Genomic DNA, 23,632 nt, shown 5'->3' on the forward strand with positions numbered 1-23,632 from the left:
TGGGCAGGGGAAGATCTAAAGAGAAAATATCTGAGAATTTTCATAAACTGATATGAAAACCCAAATATATATCAGCATGAGGATTTACATTAAACATAAATGGACTAAACATTAATGCAATTAAAAGACACAGGTTTTCAGGCTAGACAAATTCCCCAATCGCTCTCTGTTGTCCTCAGTATGGCTCACTAGGTGTCCCTGGTCCAAGCCTACTTATGTTTCCATCCTCTTGTTTGTTTATTTGTTTTTGAGACGGAGTCTCACTCTGTAGCCCAGGCTGGAGTGTAATGGTGCGATCTCAGCTCACTGCAACCTCTGCCCCCGGGGCTCAAGCAGTTCTCGTAACTCAGTCTCCCAAGTAGCTGGGATTACAGGCACCCGGCACCACGCCCAGCTAATTTTTTGTATTTTAGTAGAGACAGGGTTTCACCATGTTGCCCAGGGTGGTCTTGAACTCCTGAGCTCAGGCGATCTGCCCACCTCAGCCTCCCAAAGTGCTGGGATTACAGACATGAGCCACCACACCCGGCCTCCATCCTCTTCTGATGTTTCCCCTGTATTATCCAATTCCATAGCTAGACACCTGCTTCTTGATGGTATACACAATTTGTTTTCTGCAAAGGGCTGGGCAACTAAAAAATAGTTATATTGATCCCGAAGGAAAATAAATTGAAAATAAATTCTACCATAAAGACACATGCACTTATATGTTCACTGCAGTGCTATTCACGATAGCAAAGACACGGAATCAACCTAGGTGCTCATCAATGGTGGATTGGATAAAGAAAATGTGGTACATATACACCATGGAATACTATGCAGTCATAAAAAATAATGAAATCATGTTATTTGCAGTAACATGGATGCAGCTGGAGGCCATTATCCTAAGGAAACTAATGCAGACACAGAAAACCAAATACTGCATGTTCTCACTTATAGGCGGGAGCTAAACATTGGGCACACATAGATATAAGGATGGGAACAACAGACAATGGGAACTACAAGAGGGGGGTAAGGGTTAAAAAACTACCTATGGGGTGCTGCGTCCACTACCTGGGTGATGGGAGCTGTACCCCAATCCTCAGCATCATGCAATATACCTTTGTAACAAACCTGCACATGTGCCCTCTGAATCTAAAATTAAAGTTGAAAAATAAAACTAAAAAATAGCTATATCAAAAATTTTTTTCTCGGCTGGGCATGGTGGCTCACGTCTGTAATCCTAGCACTTTGGAAGGCTGAGGTGGGTGGATCATTTGAGGTTAGGAGTTTGAGACCAGCCTGGCCAACATGGTGAAACCCCATCTCTACAAAAATTAGCCAGGCATGATGGCGGGCACCTGTAATCCCAGCTACTCGGGAGGCTGAAGCTGGACAATCACTTGAACCCGGGAGGTGGAGGGAGGTTGCAGTGAGCCGAGATTGCACCACTGGACTCTAGCCTGGGCGACAGAGCGAGATTCTGTCTCAAGAAAAAAGAAAAAAAAAAAATATATATATATATATACATATGAAAGAAGGAAAAAAATACTTTCCAGCAAATTGGAAAGACCATATTGCACTAACAGTTATAGCAAAAATGTGAAAAATGAATATAAAAACTGATAATAAATTGGGGAGTGGCTGCAATTGGACACAAGAGATCTTTTTACAATTGCGTTGTAGCAATTTTTGGGGTGATGGAAATGTTCTAAATTTGGATTGTGGTGATGGGGTAGAACTCTGTAAAATTTACTAAAAATCATTGAATTGTACTCGTAAAATAAATGTATGTAAACTATACCTGAAAAAAGCTGTTTAAAAAAGTTCCTATGACAGACAACTCTATGAAATAGATATCATTAGCCCATTTTATAGATAAGGAAATTGAGGCTAAGAAATGTTAAGTCATTTACATTCAAAGGAAGCCGAGGGGCAGTCAGTGTGCCCACTGTACAGATGAGGACGGAGCATCATGCAGGACACAAAGCCCTGGGCCTTCAGGGAGCTGTACTCACTCTTCAGTGAGGCCGCCCAGTCGGCCCAAGACGCCACGGATGGTGCCCTTGTGGTCCTCCCGCAGGTGTGTCTGCAGCACGCTGGACAGCGCACACTCCTCCATCCACACCTGAACTCAGGACAGAGGGACAGAGCAGGTATGTGGTTACTCACTTCAACAATCCTGCTTGCTCGGATTGTGCATTTTGTTTCTTGTGTGTGTGTGTTTCTTTTTTAAATCGCTCTATGCCCCAATTTCATTAACGTTTTCTCTTGTATTTTCTTCTAAAACCTTAAAATCTTTCCTATTTGCATTTAGGAAAAACGCAAATAGGAAAATTTTAAATACTCTAAATTGAAGTATCTAAAATTTATTTTCTGTGGAGTGAGGAAGGGATCTAATTTTCTCTGGATAAATGGATAACTAATTGTCCCAACAATGTTTATTAAATAATTTATTTTTTTCTGGCTTTCCTCTAATGCCAATTTGTCTTGTATAATTAACATATACACACACATCTTGTCCCAGCTTCTGTATTTTGTTCTATTGGTCTGTTTATTTCTGCACCAACACCATGCTTGCTAACGTTTAGCAATTAAACATCAATGCAGCGAGGGTAGGTCCTACCTTATCCTCTTGTTCAAAGCTGCCTTAGGTATTCTTGGTTGCTTTTCCTTTCACATGACTTTTAGGATCAGCTGGTCAAGTTTAGGGGAAAAAAGACTCTTGGGAATTTTCTCATAATTGGGTTGATTTTACAGATCAATTTGAAGAGAATCGCCATCTTTGGAAAACTGAGTTTTCCACCCCAAAACATGCCATTTCTCTCATTTTTCTTCATGCCTTCAATGACATTCTATAAACGTCTCCCTTAAGCTCTTATACATATTGGTCAACTTATTTTTAGGTAGCTTGTGGCTTTGATTCTGGAGATGATCTTTCTTTATCACTGGGTGTTGCTGGTATGGAGGCAATCTACTGGTTTGGGATACTGATTTTGTATGTGGTGACATTTCAGAGCAATCTTCATAGTTGTGACAGTTTGTAGATCCTTTTGGCTTTTCAATAGAGACATTCATATTATCCATAAATATGGTGCATAACATTCGATGTAGGAGCATCTGCTCATGCTAATTGACTGTGCTGTTCAGAACAGAATTTTTCATGGCCTGACTTATGGTCTGATCGATCTGTTATTTTTTTGTGAGATGGGGTATTACAATCTTCCATCATGGTTTCAATTTGTTCGTCTTTCAAGTCTGTCCAATTTTGCTTCATGTGTTTTGTGGCTAAATTGTTGTATATTCCTCTTACACTATGTAATGACTCATTTATTATCCCTAAAAAATGTTTTCTGCCTAAAGTATAATTTGTCAGATATTAGTATCATGCACTTTCTTTTGGTGGATATTTGCCTGGGATATTGTTTTCCTTCCCTTGACTTTCTAACTTTTGATGATCTAGCTGTGTCTCCTGTAATGCCACATAGCTAGATTAGGAAATGTGTTTTTTAGCAATCCGAATGAATCTGCTAGTATTTATTGTGACTAATGGGATGCTTGGACTTATTTCCCACCATCTAATCTTGTGTTTTCTAGGTATTATGAAATGTGCATTCTTCCCAACTTGTTTTTCTCTTTTATTGGATTCATCATTTTTTAGGTCTCTAACCTGCATTTTGGGATACTTTTTTCTCTACCTTGGAAGTGACATATTCTGCTTAGTTATTTTACTCTGTCAATGCACTGCAAAGGCCATCAGAGCTCCCCTAAGCTCCCCTAAGGCTGAACAGATTGGGTTATCACTTGATGTAGCAAGGGAGAACGTGTAGAGGGGTTAGAAAGGCCCAGGTGCGGGCTGTGGGAGGTGATTTGGGGAGGGCTTAATGAAGCCAGGCTTGGCTCAGCCAGGATGGGGTGTCTGGGCATTTCAGGGGTGGGGAGTTGGACAATGTTCACGTTTGGTCTGTGTTCAGGTATGGTGGCAGGGTAGTCTCATTTTTGGCTCCATCTTTCATGTAACAGAGGGGCCTCATCATGTGGATGCTCGGTGGTTGGTTGTTCAATAGGAGAACACCCAGGCCCAGCTGCGAGTAACAGGCTGGCTCCTGGATGGGAGGGGCTGTTCTCTCCCACGTGATTACTCTTCAGTTTTTAAATTGTATATTTAATTTGTAAATATAAAGTTAATATTTCTGCCCTCCCCCAGACTAGAAGGAGAAATAGGATTCCAGTGTTCTCTCTGCCTTCTTGGATACTGCTCTTCATTATTTTGGTTCTGCGCTGTTTTCTAAACTCTTCATCTAAACTGCTCATTTCTAAACTCCTCAGTTCATTGTTTGAATCATCAATGTTCCTTTGCCCAGTATTATTTCTTATTTCCCTCACTACCTCTGTTCTCATTTACTGTTTTAAAAATTGCCTATTTTATTTCAACAGAATTAGATATGTTCTACTCCTATAGGATTTTGTCATCCTATTCTCCATGTCTCTTCTTCCATATTTTCCATCTCTTTAGATCTCTGAGCTGTGTTCTGGGACCACCTTCTTGCATTTATCTTCTAATTCGCACATTGTTTCTTTAGCCACAATTTAATCTGCTATTCTATTAACTAATCCAATTCCATTTCTGTTTTCATTACTATAATTTTCCTTTTGAGATGGAGTCTTGCTCTGTTGCCCAGGCTAAGTGATCTCCTGTGAGATCTCGGCTCACTGCAAGCTTCGCCTCCTGGGTTCAAGCGATTCTCCTGCCTCAGCCTCTCAAGTAGCTGGGATTACAGGCACCCGCCACCATGCCCAGTTAATGTTTTGTATTTTTAGTAGAGACAGGGTTTCACCATGTTGGACAGGCTGGTCTTGAACTCCTGACCTCAAGTGATCCATCTGCCTTGGCCTCCCAAAGTGCTGAGATTACAGGCGTGAGCTACCACTCCCAGCCTCATTACTATAATTTTCATTCATAAAGTATATTTTTTCAGTGTCTTATCTTGTTTCATAGTGCCTTGTTTTTAGGGCTATTAATCTCCTCTGTTTTTAAAAGAACACACATTATAAGCACATTCTAATGATGCCCAAGGTCACAAAGCTAATAAACAGTGGGGCAGGAACTGAAATCTACATCTTTCTGTCTCCAAAGCTCAAATATTTTCTAAATCCACCATGCTCCTCCCTGACGATCTCATATCACCAAATGCACCTAACTCAGCAAGACCATGCTACAACCAAGGACTCCATCCTTAAGGTGAGAGTCCGTCCCTTTTCCATGGCTTTGTAAAAGGCTCTACCTCTGGCATCCTGGAGATGGCGCATGCTGCATTTGGAATGCAGATTAAACACAGAGACCTGGACAGAAGCACTTGCAGCCTAGACTTCAGTTCTGGTGGACGCTGTGATTCATAACACTTGCACTTAACTCTCACAAAACTACACTGTGCTATCCGAAATATTTCATTAAATCCCATCTCTGACTCCTCTTGTGAGAAACATTCTAGAAAATTCTGCACAGTCATCTTTTTTTTTTTTTTTTTTTTTGAGATGGAGTCTCACTGTTGCCCAGGCTGGAGTGAGGTGCTATGATCTCAGCTCGCTGCAACCTCCGCTTCCTGAGTTCAAGCGATTCTCCTGCCTCAGCCTCCCAAGTAGCTGGGATTACTGGTGCATGCCACCACGCCCAACTCATCTTTGTATTTTTAGTAGAGATGGGGTTTTGCTATGTTGGCCAGGCTGGTCTCGAACTCTCAATCTCAGGTGATCTATCTGCCTCGGCCTCCCAAAGTGCTGGGATTACAGGCATGAGCCACCATGCTTGGCCAGTGTTGATTCTTTGAAAGGTGAGTCTGCATTGCCACTAAAGTATATAGGGGTCTTTGCTATGTGTTTTGAGAACGCAGCTTAAACTAGCAACAGGATTCGATGATGATCGATAAGGTCAAGATCTCTGGACCAGATGGTGCCTGCAGCTGTTACACAAACCTCTTCAGCATTATCAAATGCAGGCTTGTAAATGCTTACATTCAGAAGAAGTGTTTCCTCAGGCTAGAGTGCTGGTCATTGCTACCAGGTCATTTTGTGGCCTCAAGTAAGTTTTACTCTTTGTTTCAAACTCTCATGTATTATGGGGAGAAAGGGAAAGAGCTACTGATTGATGCCTAGTATGTGCTGAAAGTTTGTTAGTGTCCTCCTAGAAACAGGGAGGGTTTTTAGGTGGGGTGGACTCTACAATCAACTCCTGAGGCAAACACTGGAGTGCTGGGGGTATGGGGGGCATTGCAGTTTTAAACAGCATGGTCAGAGTAGGCCTCGCTGTGAAGGTGACATGGACCAAAGACCCGGAGCAGGATGGCATGAGGCAGGAGCGTGCCCGGAAAGCCAGAGGAGTGCAAAGAACCAGTGGGGCTGGGGGCAGCATGCAGGTGCGGTCAGAGGGCAGCCAGGACCTGACATGGTGGGCTCTGCAGAGTGTGGCAAGGACTCTGGCTTTTATGCTGTGTGAAATGAGAAGCCATTGGGGGTTCTGCAGAGAAGCAACACGATGTGACTTAGTGTTCCCTATCAAATCTATTGTGCTGATGACTGTAAGATGCCCAATTATTTCCGGTATCACTAACAGAGAAAAGTCACTGCCAATTAAATTAAAATGTATCTTGATTTCAGGGATGTTAAAATATTTTTAAATATGTATCCTAAAAACTAGTGGCATATAGGATGTCTTAAAACAGGGATGTCCAATGTTTTGACTTCCCTGGGCCACACTGGAAGAAGAACTGACTTGGGCCACACATAGAATGCACTAACACGAACGATAGCTCATGAGCTAAAACAGATGCAAAAAAATCTCATGATGTTTTAAGAAAGTTTACGAATTTGTGTTGGGGCTGCATGCAGCCTGTGGGTTGGACAAGCTTGTCTTAAAAGTATCACTCTGGCTGGGGGTTGAGAATGGAGGTAGAGCAGTTGGTCAGCTGTTGCAGTAACCCAGACAAGAGTGGTTTTGACCAGGGTGCTAAGAGGAGAGGTGCTGAATAGTGGTCATATTCAGGATTAGACTGAAGGCAAAACCAATGGGATTTCTTGTCAACCGATGTAGGGTGTAAAAGAAACAGGAGTCAAGGATGACCCCAAGGTTTTTGCCCCAATTTAGCAGAAAAATGGAGGAAGGCTGTGGGTAAGGCAGGTTGGCAGGGAGAGCAACAGCTGTTTTTGACACACCAATTTCTCATGTCTATCAATCATCTAAATGGAGACTTCATGTAGATCTGAGTTCAGGAATGATCCTGAGCTGAGCTTATAAATTTGGAAGCCGCTGGCTCTCAGTCCAGCGATGCTTGAGGAACTGACTCCTGACAACAGCCATGTGAGTGAGCACAGAAGTGACTCTTCTCCAGTCAAGCCTTCAGATGAGACTCCAGCCCCAGCCCAGGGATTGGATGTGGCCTTGTGAGAGGCCCTGAACAAAGGGCCCAGTTAAACTGTGCCTGGACCCCTGACCCACAGAAATTGTGAGACAATAAGTGCATGTTGTTTTAAGCTTCTAGTTTGGGGGTTACTTGTTACGCAGCATTAGAAAACTAATACAGATGGTGTGTGACTGGATGGGATCACTGAGACAGTGCATGTAGATAAAGAAGAGGACTGGAGACTGCACCCCAAGGCTCTCCAGTGTTCAGAAATTAAGGAGCTGGGAAGGGGCCAGCAAAGGAGACTGAGAAGGAGAAAGAAGTGAGCTGGGAGAAGCAAGAAAGTCAAGCGGGTGTTTCAAGGAGGAGGGAAGAGACCAACTTGGCCAAACACCACCACTGTGTCCAGTAAGAGGAGGCCGGAAAGCTCGGCACAGAGGAGAGCAGACTTGGTGATGAAATGATGAAAACCACCTGGAGTGGGGTACAGAGAGAGACGGAGAGGAGCGTGAGGTGGGGAGCCAGGATTCAAACTCAGAAAGACTGCCTCTAGCACTGGTGTTCTTTACTGTTATGCTAAGGAGTGCACCAACTGCCACATTCCCTGCCCCACTCCTACTCACTGGTGTGTTAGTTTCCTGTGGCTGCTATAACACTTTATTACAAATTTGTTGGCTTAAAACAACACTTATTACCTTACACTTCTGGAGATCGGAAGCCTGAAATGAGGGTTGGCAGGTCTGCACTCCTCCCCAAGGGTCTGGAGCAGAATCCATTTTCTTGCCTTTTCCAGTTCCTAGAGGGCACTTACATTCCCAAGCTCACAGCCCCTTCCTCCGTCATCAAGTCCAGCAATGGCTGCAGAGTCTTTCTCACTCCTCACTCTGGCACTGCTGCTCCTTTTTCACTTATAAGGACCCTTGTGATGACATGGGGCCCAGCCAGATCATCCGGAGAATATCCCCATCTCACGATCCTTTGCTTAATCACATTTGCAAAGTCCTTTTTGCCTTGTAACCAGACATATTCACAAGTTTTAGGGATTAGGATGTGGGTCTCTTTGAAGGGACATTATAGCTGCCTACCGCAAGGGGACTGGGAGCAGAAATCTGCATTAGAGCAGATTAAATTTTGAGAAACATCATTCTACAACCTGTTCCAATGGCGTAATTCACAAATTCCATAATTTTTAACAACTTCCCTGAGCAACGGGATATGAAACAACCCACTGTCTTTTTGGATAGAAAACAATGTGGGAAAGGCAATTTGTAGTCGATGTGTTTTTGATTTTCCATGAATAGCTTTGCTGGTGCTTTTCTTCTCATAACTAATATTCATCTGAACGACAGCTCATTTCTCTTTTTTTTCATCAATGAGGAAATATGGCAGGTGGATCTCTAACTATCGTGTATTAATTTTTTTTTTTTTTTTTTTTTTTGAGACGGAGTCTCGCTCTGTCACCCAGGCTGGAGTTCAGTGGCGTGATCTTGGCTCACTGCAAGCTCTGCCTCCCGGGTTCATGCCATTCTCCTGCCTCAGCCTCCCGAGTAGCTGGGACTACAGGCACCTGTCACCACACTTGGCTAATTTTTGTATTTTTAGTAGAGATGGGGTTTCATCATGTTAGCCAGGATGGTCTCGATCTGCTGACCTCATAATCCGCCCGCCTTGGCCTCCCAAAGTGCTGAGATTATAGGCGTGAGCCACTGCGCCTGGCTATCATGTGTTAATTTAAGGCAGTTAAGTAACCAGTAAATTAAGTATGACATAGACACCTTGAGAAAACAGGCTTGGGTCATACTTATATAATGAGTTAATGAGGTCATTAACTCTCCTGCTTGCTTCCTGCATGCAAAACTCAGCCAGAAACCTTCCCCACATGCCAAGAAAAATTCACAATCATATGCTCACAAAGTAAACAAACATTAAAAACAGAGCTGTGCATAGTCTACTATTTGCCTAAAATAACTTAAGACTCCTAACCAGAGAGTTTTAGATGAATCATAGGTGTTTTGTCAGAAATGAAATTCTGGATTCCTTCACTGTCAATACCATTAAATGATTCGATAGATATTGTGCAAAAGGTCTTAACTTGCATTATCTCAATGCAATCATTTGGATATTGTGACCCTTAGTTTTCACAGAGAAGCTGGAGTTCTGAGGTATTTTTAGCAAGTTGTGTAAAATCACAGAGTTGCAAGAGGTCAGCTCACTGGCTAAATTCACACAGCCCATTAACGTGTCTGCTCTGGCTCAAACCCATGTCTTAGGCTCCTGAGGTTAGGCGCCTGGCTGCAAAACCACAGCGGTCTCTAAAAGGCCCCTACATTCAGTGAGTCCACTTCAGAGGCCCATTAGGCTCACCTGGTTTCTAAGACACTGAGGCCCAGGTCCTCCTCCCTCCCCAAAGACTGTAAATGAATTGGTCTGCGGCCCAGGATTTGGAATGAATTGGATGAATTCAGCTTCATTTAGATCACTTAGAAGAATACATGGCAAAGGCAACACTGTAATCATTTCCAAAGCTGCATTATTGTTGCTGGAAATGCAACAAGTTTTCCTGACATTTACCATATTGCAGCCACTGGGCTTTGAATAGGCGGTGTCAAGATGAAAATCAGGGTTGCCATCCTCAAGGAACTCATAGCCAAATGCAGGAGACAGACAAGTCACCTACGACAGGGCAACCGGATGCCACTGACAGAGGACTGAATGAACTAGAAGGAGGTCTAAGAAGTTGTTCCGGCAGGAAACTAGGCCCTGTGCCTGTCCCCACAGCTGTGAGTGGTCATGTGTTTGCACAATGCTTTCCTCTATCTACTTTGTACTTTCTATTGCCCCAAGGAATTGTTTTAGGAAACCTCTTTCAGATGGATGCATCAGTCACACTGGTCTTTTGTAACTAACTGCAAACCCAACTTAAAGAAACAGGGCTTGTTTCTGACAATAAGCATGTAGGGGCGGGCGGTTCAGGGCTGCGGTAATGGCTTAACAGCACCGCCAGGGGCTCAGGGCTGTCTGAGACTGCTCCACCATCTGGAATCCACCAGGCTCACGCAGGCAGCCTCTAGGACAGAGAAAGGCTGATGCACCTCCAGGCCTCCCGTGCATTCTAAGAAGGAAGAATGGGACACTGAAGAAGGGGGCTGCTCCAAGCAAAACCGGCTTTGGTATCAGGAAACAGAAGCCCTTTGCCTTGTTTCAAAGGCCAGAGCAGTGTCACTCAGCCATGGCTAGCTGCAAGGGATATGGATATTGAGGATGTTAGTTTCACAGCCCCTAGAGGGCCGAAGGCAGGGGAGAAAGGACTGGCGGGCGGTCTTGGTGGATGCTGAATTTGGAAATGCCTTCTTTAATTTAACAGTTTTTAATTTTTTAAAGATAAAATCAATGTGGGCTGGGCACAGTGGCTCATGCCTATAATCCTAGCACTTCGGGAGGCTAAGGCGGGCAGATCACTTGAGTTCAGGAGTTTGAGATCAGCCTGGCCACCATGGTGAAACCCCTTCTCTACTAAAAATACAAAAATTAGCCAGGCGTGGTGGCACGTGCCTGTAATCCCAGCTATTTGGGAGGCTGAGGCAGGAGAATCGCTTGAACCTGGGAGGTGGAGGTTGCAGTGAGCCAAGATCGCACCATTGCACTCCAGCCTGGACAGAGCAAGATTCCATCTCCAAAAAAAAAAAAAAAAAAAAAACAAAAACCAATGTGTATTATATTAGTTTCCTATTGCTGCCGTTCCACATTGCTACAAGCTGTGGCTGAAAACAACACAAATCTACTACCTTACAGTTTTGAGGCCAGAAGGCTGAAATGGTTCTTAATGGGTTAAAATCAAGGTGTCAGCAGGGCTGCGCTCTTTTCTGGAGGCTATAGGGGAGAATGTGTTCCTTGACCTTTCCAGCTTCTAGAACCAGCCAGAGTTCCTAGGCTCACAGCCACACCATTCCGACCTCTGCTTACAACATCAACCCTCCTTCTCTGACTCCCACCCTTCTGCCTGTCTCCTGTAAGAACCCTTGCAATTAAGCTGGGATCACCAGGATAACCCACAAGCATCCCTACCTCAAAATCCTTCACTCAACTGCACCTGCCTTTTGCCCTGTAAGGGAACACAGCATAGATATCTTTGAGGGGTCACGATTCTGTCTCACCATAAATCCATGGTCTTAATAATCAGACTCTCACTGAAAAACAGGAGTCTTATGTGTGCCGCTTCCCCCACCCCCACTGAGCCCACTCCCTGTGAACCCCTTTCCTTCCTGCCATTTGGTTGGCTACTTATTTCTCTCATTCTAAAGAACTAGCTTTGCTGCTCTTCTTGATTGATCAACTTAAGGTATGATCTCCGACTTCCTGTTGAGGGAGATGAGGGCTCTGCTCTCTCATCCCACCCCTGTGGTGGGCCATTGTGAAAGGGAGGCAACAGTCATCTCCGTAGAGCACCTACAATAGGCACTAGTGGGTGTTCAGGAAGTGAGATCTCTCATGCTTCTTCATGTGTTTCTAAAATGCAGACCAGAGCCCCTGGGTTCCCAAATGCCCACACCTGCTGGTCTTGCTCTAGGAGCTCCTGGAAGAGTTTCCACTGCTGCCTCCGGAAGCGATCTGACTTCCCCAGCTGCCAGGCAGCATTCTCCTGGACTTCCTGTCTCAAGTAGCCACAATCTTCTGGTGGGAGGCCAGTCATGCCAGGGAGCGTCTGAAGGAACAGGGCATCCACGAACTTCTGGAAAGTGTCCACAGTGCTGCAGTACAGTTCCTGAAGCCGAGAACCACAGATGGGGTTACAGGTCACGGCAGGACCCTGTGTGGGGCCTGAGCTGCTCTCTGCCTCTCCTCCACAAGCCTCCCGCAAGATACAAGGAGATCCACAGACAGGAACTCTCAAGTCACATGTATGCAAGCATGCATAGACACACATACAAGTAACTCCCCCACATGCACACACACTTGTACACACAGACACATGCACATGTACTCATACACATATGCATGCAGACACAGGCACATATACACACATGCACACACACAGGAACACATGCACGCTTTTGTTCACATTTGACCCACGCACACACTCCTACATACATCCATGCATAGACAAGTGCACACATACACACATGAATCACACATAGACTCATACATACTTGCACACATAGACACACTCCTACACACACACACGCACAGCCTTGGGATGCACCCGTCACCTTAGAGCCCTCTCAGCCCCACTCAGCCAAGCTTCACACCTGCTCTCTTCGCCAACCTTCACACCTGCTCTCCTTGCCAAGCTTCACACCTGCTCTCCTCCCGCAGTGAGCTCTCCATCTCTGGCATCTCCTCAAAACCATCACTAGGGCCTCCCCTGGGTCACTGTCTAGATTATTTTCACAATCCCCACTGGTCTCTTTGTCTTCCCTTCCACCCTCCATGCTTAAGTGAGTTATTTTCATAAACTTCATGTCTTATCATGAGTTCTCCTGGCTCAAATAACGTGGAAGACCTCTGTTCCCCTCACACTCAGGATCACCCAGCAGGGCTTCCGGGCAGCTCAGAGATGGCCCCGGCTGTCCTGACTCTTGTCTCATCATTCTGTTGCCTTCATCCCACCTCCCCCACCCCAATATCTTTCTAAAAACCATGAAAAACAAACCCACACCATAATAATAATATTAAACACCTGTGAATCCAACACTCACATCTTTTTTTTTTTTTTTTTTTTTTTTTTTGCATTTAAAACATGGAAGTGGGAGGCTGAGGCAGGAGAATGGCGTGAACCTGGGAGGTGGAGCTTGCAGTGAGCCAAGATTGCACCACTGCACTCCAGCCTGGGCAACAGAGCGAGACTCCGTCTCAAAAAACAAAAACAAAACAAAAAAACATGGAACCTTACAGATGGCTGGGCATGATGGCTTACGCTTCTAATCCCAGCACTTTGGGAGGCTGAGGTGGGTAGATCACCTGAGGATGGCAGTTGGAGACCAGCCTGGCCAACATGGTGAAACCCTGTCTCTACTAAAAAATACAAAAATTAGCCGGGCGTGGTGGCACACATCTGTAATCCCAGCTACTTGGGAGGCTGAGGCAGGAGAATCACTTGAAGCTGGCCCAGGTTGCAGTGACCTGAGATTGTGTCACTGTGCTCCAACTTGGGTGACAGAGAGAGACTCCATCTCAAAAAATATAAAAACAAACAAAAACAAAAAACATGGAAATTTACAAGTTAAGTTGGAATTCTTTATGGCTCCCTGCAATTCTTTCCCCTCCCTCTCAGCCTCAGACAGCCATCCCCATGAATGCAGTGACCGTCTCTCCAGTTTACAGGTTTCTACTTTCCCTGCATATCATATTCATAAAGGTGGCTTTTGGTGTGTGTGTTCATTCACCCATAAATGGTATCTCATTGCATGTTTCATTATGCAGATGCTTTTTGTTTTGTTTTGAGGCAGGATCTCCCTCTGTCACCCAGGCTGGAGTTCAGGGGCGTCATCATGCCCTCGACTTCCTGGGCTCAGGTAACCCTCTCACTTCAGCCTCACAAATAGCTGGGACTATAGAGTGTATGCCACTACGCCTGGCTAATTTTTTTGTATCTTTTTGTGGAGACGAGGTTTTGCTATGTTGCTCAGGCTGCTCTCGAACTCCTGAGCTCAAATGATCTGCCTGCCTTGACCTCCCAAAGTGCTGGGATTACAGGTGTGGGCCACCGCGCCCAGCCCAGAAGCTTTTTAAAGCCACTCCTTTTGCCCCATCTCCAATCACTTTTACACCTAGAATGGACTCCTCACCCTGAAAAATCCCTCCAAGATAATCCCTTCTCTGGAGCTTCCCCTGGGCCACTAACATGGGCATTTCTGACCCCGAGCTCCCACCAGCTGTTTGCTTAGCCTACCAGAGCATCTAAGCCACAGTTTATCTGTCATCCCCCTAGACCACAGCTCCCTGAGATAGCGGCTTTGTCGCGCTAGGGTCTGCACCCACATCTCATATCCTCCCCAACCAAGCACGTGCTGGCAGTCCCTGAATACGCCATGCCCCAACACAACTAGAGCACCCACGTTCCCCAAACTCTCCTCACATGTTCCAAAAATCAATTCGAGGTCTCCTTTTCTGGCAAGGTACCCTGACCACAGGGTCTCATTAGATGCAATGTGGCTAAGCTGAACATCTGCTTTCCCTCCTGGAGTCTGCAATCTTGGCACATGACAGGAAGGAGATGTGCCCGTATGACTGATCCCAGCAGAATCCCTGGACTCTAAGCTCAAGATAGCTTCCCTGGTAGACAACATTTCACACATGCTGCCACAGCTCATGTGAATTAAGTGCATCCTGTGTGACTCCATGGGGAGAAGATTCTGGAAACTTGTGCCTGGTTTCCTCTGGATTTTACCCATTGTAGCTTTTCCCTTTGCTGATTTTGCTTTGAATCCTTTCACTGCAATAAGTCTTAGCCATGGGTACAACTACAGGCTGAGTCCATGAGCTGTCGTAGTGAACCACTAAACCTGGTCATCTTATGGACCCCAGAAGAGGTGCCCCTCCTGCACTCATCACCCTTTGCAGGCACTGGTTGTATGATTGTCCTTCTCATGGGCAAGACCACAGAGTTTCTTCTTACCACCTTTGTTTGCAGGGCCTAGCAGAGTCCCCAGAAAATGACAGGTGATAATAAATATAATTGTTAAGAATTACTCATTTGAGGGAGGAGCCAAGATGGCCGAATAGGAACAGCGCCGGTCTACAGCTCCCAGCGTGAGCGACGCAGAAGATGGGTGATTTCTGCATTTCCATTTGAGGTACTGGGTTCATCTCACTAGGGAGTGCCAGACAGTGGTCGCAGGACAGTGGGTGCAGTGCACCGTGCGCGAGCCGAAGCAGGGTGAGGCATTGCCTCACTCGGGAAGCACAAGGGGTCAGGGAGTTCCCTTTCCTAGTCAAAGAAAGGGGTGACAGATGGCATCTGGAAAATCAGGTCACTCCCACCCTAATACCACGCTTTTCCGACAGGCTTAAAAAACAGCACACCAGGAGATTATATCCCACACCTGGCTCAGAGGGTCCTACGCCCACGGAGTCTTGCTGATTACTAGCACAGCAGTCTGAGATCAAACTGCAAGGCAGGAGCGAGGCTGGGGGAGGGGTGCCCACCATTGCCCAGGTTTGCTTAGGTAAACAAAGCAGCCAGAAAGCTCGAACTGGGTGGAGCCCACCACAGCTCAAGAAGGCCTGCCTGCCCCGTAGGCTCCACCTCTGGGGGCAGGGCACAGACAAACAAAAAGACGCAATAACCTCTGCAGGCTTAAATGTCCCTGTCTGACAGCTTTGAAGAGAACAGTGGTTCTCCCAGCACGCAGCTGGAGATCTGAGAACGGGCAGACTGCCTCCTCAAGTGGGTCCCTGACCCCTGACCCCCAAGCAGCCTAACTGGGAGGCACCCCCAAGTAGGGGCAGAATGACACCTCACACGGCCGGGTACTCCTCTGAGACAAAACTTCCAGAGGAACGATCAGACAGCAGCATCTGCAGTTCATGAAAATCCGCTGTTCTGCAGCCACTGCTGCTGATATCCAGGCAAACAGGGTCTAGAGTGGACCTCTAGCAAACTCCAACAGACCTGCAGCTGAGGGTCCTGTCTGTTAGAAGGAAAACTAACAAACAGAAAGGACATCCACACCAAAAACCCATCTGTACATCACCATCATCAAAGACCAAAAGTAGATAAAACCACAAAGATGGGGAAAAAACAGAGCAGAAAAACTGGAAACTCTAAAAAGCAGAGCACCTCTCCTCCTCCAAAGGAACACAGTTCCTCACCAGCAACGGAACAAAGCTGGACAGAGAATGACTTTGACAAGTTGAGAGAAGAAGGCTTCAGACGATCAAACTACTCCGAGCTACGGGAGGAAATTCAAATCAAACGCAAAGAAGTTAAAAACTTTGAAAAAAATTTAGAAGAATGGATAACTAGAATAACCAATACAGAGAAGTGCTTAAAGGAGCTGATAGAGTTGAAAGCCAAGGCTCGAGAACTACGTGAAGAATGCAGAAGCCTCAGGAGCCAATGCGATCAACTGGAAGAAAGGGTATCAGTGATGGAAGATGAAATGAATGAAATGAAGCGAGAAGGGAAGTTTAGAGAAAAAAGAATAAAAAGAAATGAACAAAGCCTCCAAGAAATATGGGACTATGTGAAAAGACCAAATCTACGTCTGATTGCTGTACCTGAAAGTGACGGGGAGAATGGAACCAAGTTGGAAAACACTCTGCAGGATATTATCCAGGAGAACTTCCCCAATCTAGCAAGGCAGGCCAACATTCAGATTCAGGAAATACAGAGAATGCCACAAAGATACTCCTCGAGAAGAGCAACTCCAAGACACATAATTGTCAGAGTCACCAAAGTTGAAATGAAGGAAAAAATGTTAAGGGCAGCCAGAGAGAAAGGTCGGGTTACCCACAAAGGGAAGCCCATCAGACTAACAGCGGATCTCTCGGCAGAAACTCTACAAGCCAGTAGAGAGTGGGGGCCAATATTCAACATTCTTAAAGAAAAGAATTTTCAACCCAGAATTTCATATCCAGCCAAACTAAGCTTCATAAGTGAAAGAGAAATAAAATACTTTACAGACAAGCAAATGCTGAGAGATTTTGTCACCACCAGGCCTGCCCTAAAAGAGCTCCTGAAGGAAGCACTAAACATGGAAAGGAAAAACTGGTACCAGCCACTGCAAAATCATGCCAAATTGTAAAGACCATTGAGGCTAGGAAGAAACTGCATCAACTAATGAGCAAAATAACCAGCTAACATCATAATGACAGGATCAAATTCACACATAACAATATTAACTTTAAATGTAAATGGGCTAAATGCTCCAATTAAAAGACACAGACTGGCAAATTGGATAAAGAGTCAAGACCCATCAGTGTGCTGTATTCAGGAAACCCATCTCACGTGCAGAGACACACATAGGCTCAAAATAAAAAGATGGAGGAAGATCTACCAAGCAAATGGAAAACAAAAAAAGGCAGGGGTTGCAATCCTAGTCTCTGATAAAACAGACTTTAAACCAACAAAAATCAAAAGAGACAAAGAAGGCCATTACATAATGCGAAAGGGATCAATTCAACAAGAAGAGCTAACTATCCTAAATATACATGCACCCAATACAGGAGCACCCAGATTCATAAAGCAAGTCCTGAGTGACCTACAAAGAGACTTAGACTCCCACACAATAATAATGGGAGACTTTCACACCCCACTGTCAACATTAGACAGATCAACGAGACAGAAAGTTAACAAAGATACCCAGGAATTGAACTCAGGTCTGCACCAAGCAGACCTAATAGACATCTACAGAACTCTCCACCCCAAATCAACAGAATATACATTTTTTTCAGCACCACACCACACCTATTCCAAAATTGACCACATACTTTGAAGTAAAGCTCTCCTCAGCAAAAGTAAAAGAACAGAAGTTATAACAAACTGTCTCTCAGACCACAGTGCAATCAAACTAGAACTCAGGATTAAGAAACTCACTCAAAACCGCTCAACTACATGGAAACTGAACAACCTGCTCATGAATGACTACGGGGTACATAACAAAATGAAGGCAGAAATAAAGATGTTCTTTGAAACCAACAAGAACAAAGACACAACATACCAGAATCTCTGGGACGCATTCAAAGCAGTGTGTAGAGGGAAATTTATAGCACTAAATGCCCACAAGAGAAAGCAGGAAAGATCCAAAATCGACACCCTAACATCACAATTACAAGAACTAGAGAAGCAAGGGCAAACACATTCAAAAGCTAGCAGAAGGCAAGAAATAACTAAAATCAGAGCAGAACTGAAGGAAATAGAGACACAAAAAACCCTTCAAAAAATTAATGAATCCAGGAGCTGGTTTTTTGAAAAGGTCAACAAAATTGATAGACTGCTAGCAAGACTAATAAAGAAGAAAAGAGAGAAGAATCAAATAGATGCAATAAAAAATGATAAAGGGGATATCACCACTGATCCCACAGAAATACAAACTACCATTAGAGAATACTATAAACACCTCTACACAGATAAACTAGAAAATCTAGAAGAAATGGATAAATTCCTCAACACATACACCCTCCCAAGACTAAACCAGGAAGAAGTTGAATCTCTGAATAGACCAATAACAGGCCCTGAAATTGTGGCAATAATCAATAGCTTACCAACCAAAAAGAGTCCAGGACCAGATGGATTCACAGCCGAATTCTACCAGAGGTACAAGGAGGAACTGGTACCATTCCTTCTGAAACTATTCCAATCAATGGAAAAAGAGGCAATCCTCCCTAACTCATTTTATGAGGCCAGCATCATCCTGATACCAAAGCCTGGCAGAGACACAACCAAAAAAGAGAATTTTAGACCAATATCCTTGATGAACATTGATGCAAAAATCCTCAATAAAATACTGGCAAACCGAATCCAGCAGCACATCAAAAGGCTTATTCACCATGATCAAGTGGGCTTCATCCCTGGGATGCAAGGCTGGTTCAACACATGCAAATCAATAAATGTAATCCAGCATATAAACAGAACCAAAGACAAAAACCACATGATTATCTCAACAGATGCAGAAAAGGCCTTTGACAAAATTCAACAACCTTCATGCTAAAAACTCTCAATAAATTAGGTATTGATGGGACGTATCTCAAAATAATAAGAGTTGTCTATGACAAACCCACAGCCAATATCATACTGAATGGGCAAAAATTGGAAGCATTCCCTTTGAAAACTGGCACAAGACAGGGATGCCCTCTCTCACCACTCCTATTCAACATAGTGTTGGAAGTTCTGGCCAGGGCAATCAGGCAGGAGAACGAAATAAAGGGTATTCAATTAAAAGAGGAAGTCAAATTGTCCCTGTTTGCAGATGACATGATTGTATATCTAGAAAACCCCATTGTCTCAACCCAAAATCTTCTTAAGCTGATAAGCAACTTCAGCAAAGTCTCAGGATACAAAATCAATGTACAAAAATCACAAGCATTCTTATACACCAATTACAGACGAACAGAGAGCCAAATCATGAGTGAACTCCCATTCACAATTGCTTCAAAGACAATAAAATACCTAGGAATCCAACTTACAAGGGACATGAAGGACCTCTTCAAGGAGAACTACAAACCACTGCTCAATGAAATAAAAGAGGATACAAAGAAATGGAAGAACATTCCATGCTCATGAGTAGGAAGAATCAATATCGTGAAAATGGCCATACTGCTCAAGGTAATTTATAGATTCAATGCCATCCCCATCAAGCTACCAATGACTTTCTTCACAGAATTGGAAAAAACTACTTTCAAGTTCATATGGAACCAAAAAAGAGCCCGCATCACCAAGTCAATCCTAAGCCAAAAGAACAAAGCTGGAGGCATCGTGCTACCTGACTTCAAACTATACTACAAGGCTACAGTAACCAAAACAGCGTGGTACTGGTACCAAAACAGAGATATAGATCAATGGAACAGAACAGAGCCCTGAGAAATAATGCCGCATATATCTACAACTATCTGATCTTTGACAAACCTGAGAAAAACAAGAAATGGGGAAAGGAGTCCCTATTTAATAAATGGTGCTGGGAAAACTGGCTAGCCATATGTAGAAAGCTGAAACTGGATCCCTTCCTTACACCTTATACAAAAATTAATTCAAGATGGATTAAAGACTTAAATGTTACACATAAAACCATAAAAACCCTAGAAGAAAACCTAGGCATTACCATTCAGGACATAGCCATGGGCAAGGACTTCATGTCTAAAACACCAAAAGCAATGGCAACAAAAGCCAAAATTGACAAATGGGATCTAATTAAACTAAAGAGCTTCTGCACAGCAAAAGAAACTACCATCAGAGTGAACAGGCAACCTACATACTGGGAGAAAATTTTCACAACCTACTCATCTGACAAAGGGCTAATATCCAGAATCTACAATGAACTCAAACAAATTTACAAGAAAAAAACAAACAACCCCATCAAAAAGTGGGCCAAGGATATGAACAGACACTTCTCAAAAGAAGACATTTATGCAGCCAAAAAACACATGAAAAAATGCTCACCATCATTGGCCATCAGAGAAATGCAAATCAAAACTACAATGAGATACCATCTCACAGCAGTTAGAATGGTAATCATTAAAAAGTCAGGAAACAACAGGTGCTGGAGAGGATGTGGAGAAATAGGAACACTTTTACACTGTTGGTGGGACTGTAAACTAGTTCAACCATTGTGGAAGTCAGTGTGGCGATTTCTCAGGGATCTAGAACTAGAAATACCATTTGACCCAGCCATCCCATTACTGGGTATATACCCAAAGGACTATAAATCATGCTGCTATAAAGACACATGCACATGTATGTTTATTGCGGCACTATTCACAATAGCAAAGACTTGGAACCAACCCAAATGTCCAACAATGATAGACTGGATTAAGAAAATGTGGCACATATACACCATGGAATACTATGCAGCCATAAAAAATGATGAGTTCATGTCCTTTGTAGGGACATGGACGAAACTGGAAATCATCATTCTCAGTAAACTATTGCAAAGACAAAAAACCAAACACCGCATGTTCTCACTCATAGGTGGGAATTGAACAATGAGAACACATGGACACAGGAAGGGGAACATCACACTCTGGGGACTGTTGTGGGGTGGGGTGAGGGGGGAAGGATAGCATTAGGAGATATACCTAATGCTAAATGACGAGTTAATGGGTGCAGCACACCAGCATGGCACATGTATTCATATGTAACTAACCTGCACATTGTGCACATGTACCCTAAAACTTAAAGTATAATAATAATAAAATTAAATTTAATTAAAAAAAAAAGAAAAAAAAGAATTACTAATTTGAGTCAAGAACACTGTTTTTGCATAATATCACTCAATCCATACAACAGTTCAATCGAGGCATTCTATTAAAATTATCATCATTGTATAAATGAGGAAACTGAGGCACAGAGAAGATGAGTAACTGGAACACAGTTTATAGGTGGTAGGTCCTGGCCATTGGACTCTTGGACTCATACCCTTAGCCACTGTGCTACATGGATAATTGGTTTTTTGAAAGGAAAATAAACATATTCTCACACATACACTTAGTATGGTGAATGTACCTAGGTCATACTTGCTGTGCTCACTGAATTTAAGTTAAATTTCATTCAAATCAATGTTAATTCAACCTAATGAATGCCACACTCTTAAGCTCATGGCCAACCCTGACTTTGGTCAGAATAAAGTGATCATGACAAGGGCATATGGAACCCACATTCTTTTAAAAGATTTAGAGATTATATTTCTCATATGGCTAACCAGATAACTTGGATCAATCTTTTCACTAGGGGTGAATGAAAAAGATAAGTGGACAAAATAATTATTAAATCTTCATAAAAGTTGCAAAGAGCTAACAAGATTGTGATGAGTACATGGGCCAAGGTCTAAGAAGACACAATTGGAGGGACGTGCCCAGCCTTTGCGCTGCTTTTACCTAGGGAGTGTTGGTTGATTCAGAGGGGATGGCTGATCAGCTGAGCAGGTCTTTTGACAGCCTGAAGCTGTCGGGGGACTGAAGTTCAAGTTCATTGTTCATTATGGGTGGGGGCCTGGTAAACCATTCCACACTTAGGGTTGGTACCCAAAAAGCCACACTGGAGAAATATTAGTAAAATGGAAGGGAACCAGTCCAGACTCATTATATAAACTGTAACCTAGAGTCAAGTTATTTAGATTGCCCAGGATATTTTAAGTCCTGACTTTGAATTAAGGTGACCCTGGATCACTAGAGGCGCTGATATCTGACAAAAGCAAAGGAAAATCCTCTTTGGAGAAGGACAGTATCATTGTATACCTGAAAATATTTCTACAAATAAATGTGCAAATTTGAAATATAGTACACAAAATATAAACAGACACATGAGGAGATAAGGTAACATGATCAAAGACCTACACAAACAATGGGCATCAGAAACAAACCCACAGGTACTTCAGAGAGCAATTACAAGTCAGCATGTAATTACAAGACATGGTCTTTAAAATATCAATGCTTACTATGCTCACGAAGTTAAAAGCCACTCTTAAACCTTTAAGCAAGGAGCTGGAAATTATAAAAAGTAACACTACTTAGTTTAAAAAGAGCCAACTAGCAGTTCTAGAATTGAAAAATATTGTCCAATATTAAGAACTCAGTGTACAGGTTTAATAGCAGTTTAGGTGCAGCTGAAGAGAGAATTAGCACACTGGAAAATAGATCAGAAGAAACTAGCAGAACAAAGCAAGGAGAGACTAAAGGATGGAAAATATGGAGGAAGAGATAATGACAGAGAACATACAATGGGAAGGTGCAACATGTTAAATTGGAGTCTCTGAAGGATTGGAGGGAAAGTCTGGGTAGAAGCAGTATTTGAAGAGATAATGAAATTTCCAAAACTGATGGAAGAAATTTACAGACGAGGAAACTGAGGCTTCCTCTTTACATGTAAAAGAGAAGTTAAATAAGTTGCACAAGTTTACACACAGCTCTGACAGTTGGGTTCCAGTGTCCATGACCTTGATGCTACTCAGGTAAATATTTTTTAAAGAATGAATGAGTGAATGAATGAATAAATGAAGAGCCAGCACCTAGTAAACACAGGGTCACTTTTTGCTACATGAATAGCAGATAAAATAGTCTTTAAGAAAAACAAAACAAAACATGACTAGGCACAAAGGGGTCATTTCCTAATGCTAAAAGGTTTAATTCACTGGAAAAATGAAAAAGTTATAAATTTGTATGTAGTTAATAAAATTACCAAATCAATGAAATTTGCCAAATTAACAGAATAAAGGAGAAAAATATTACACTGATTACCTCAGTAGAGGAAGATAAAAGCATTTTACAAAATTTAATTTCTATGCATGAGAAACACACTTAGCAAATTAGGAATGGAAAGAAACTTCCTTAACTTGATTAAAGAAAAAAACAACAGCTATATTACATATTATACCTAATGGTAGGAACCACAAAGCAAGATTAAGAAAAACTAAACTAAATACGACCTAAATAAATGTAGCAATAGACCACGTTTCTGGATTGGAAGACTTGATATTTTAAAGACATTAATTCTCCTCAAATTGACCTATAAATTCCAAATCTTAATCAATAACTATATGGGATATAAATTGAAGCTACACATACTCTTTAATCCAATAATTCCACTCTTTGGTATATCCAAGAGA

At 43.1% G+C, this 23,632-nt stretch overlaps 1 protein-coding gene across 2 annotated transcripts in view; it reads right to left on the reverse strand.

Annotated features, from left to right (window-relative positions):
• Positions 1-23,632, reverse strand: part of EVC (EvC ciliary complex subunit 1) — a 113,340-nt gene that overhangs the window by 34,833 nt on the left and 54,875 nt on the right. For both annotated transcript variants that reach the window (XM_054484765.2, XM_054484764.2), the window contains exons 12-13: positions 11,926-12,138; positions 1,998-2,107 (exon numbers count right to left, since the gene is read on the reverse strand). In XM_054484765.2, the coding sequence (XP_054340740.1) occupies positions 1,998-2,107; positions 11,926-12,138 (323 nt within the window). The remainder of the gene's footprint in view (positions 1-1,997; positions 2,108-11,925; positions 12,139-23,632) is intronic.

This window comes from Pongo pygmaeus, chromosome 3 (genome assembly GCF_028885625.2).
Source record: "Pongo pygmaeus isolate AG05252 chromosome 3, NHGRI_mPonPyg2-v2.0_pri, whole genome shotgun sequence".
Classification (NCBI taxonomy): domain Eukaryota; kingdom Metazoa; phylum Chordata; class Mammalia; order Primates; family Hominidae; genus Pongo; species Pongo pygmaeus.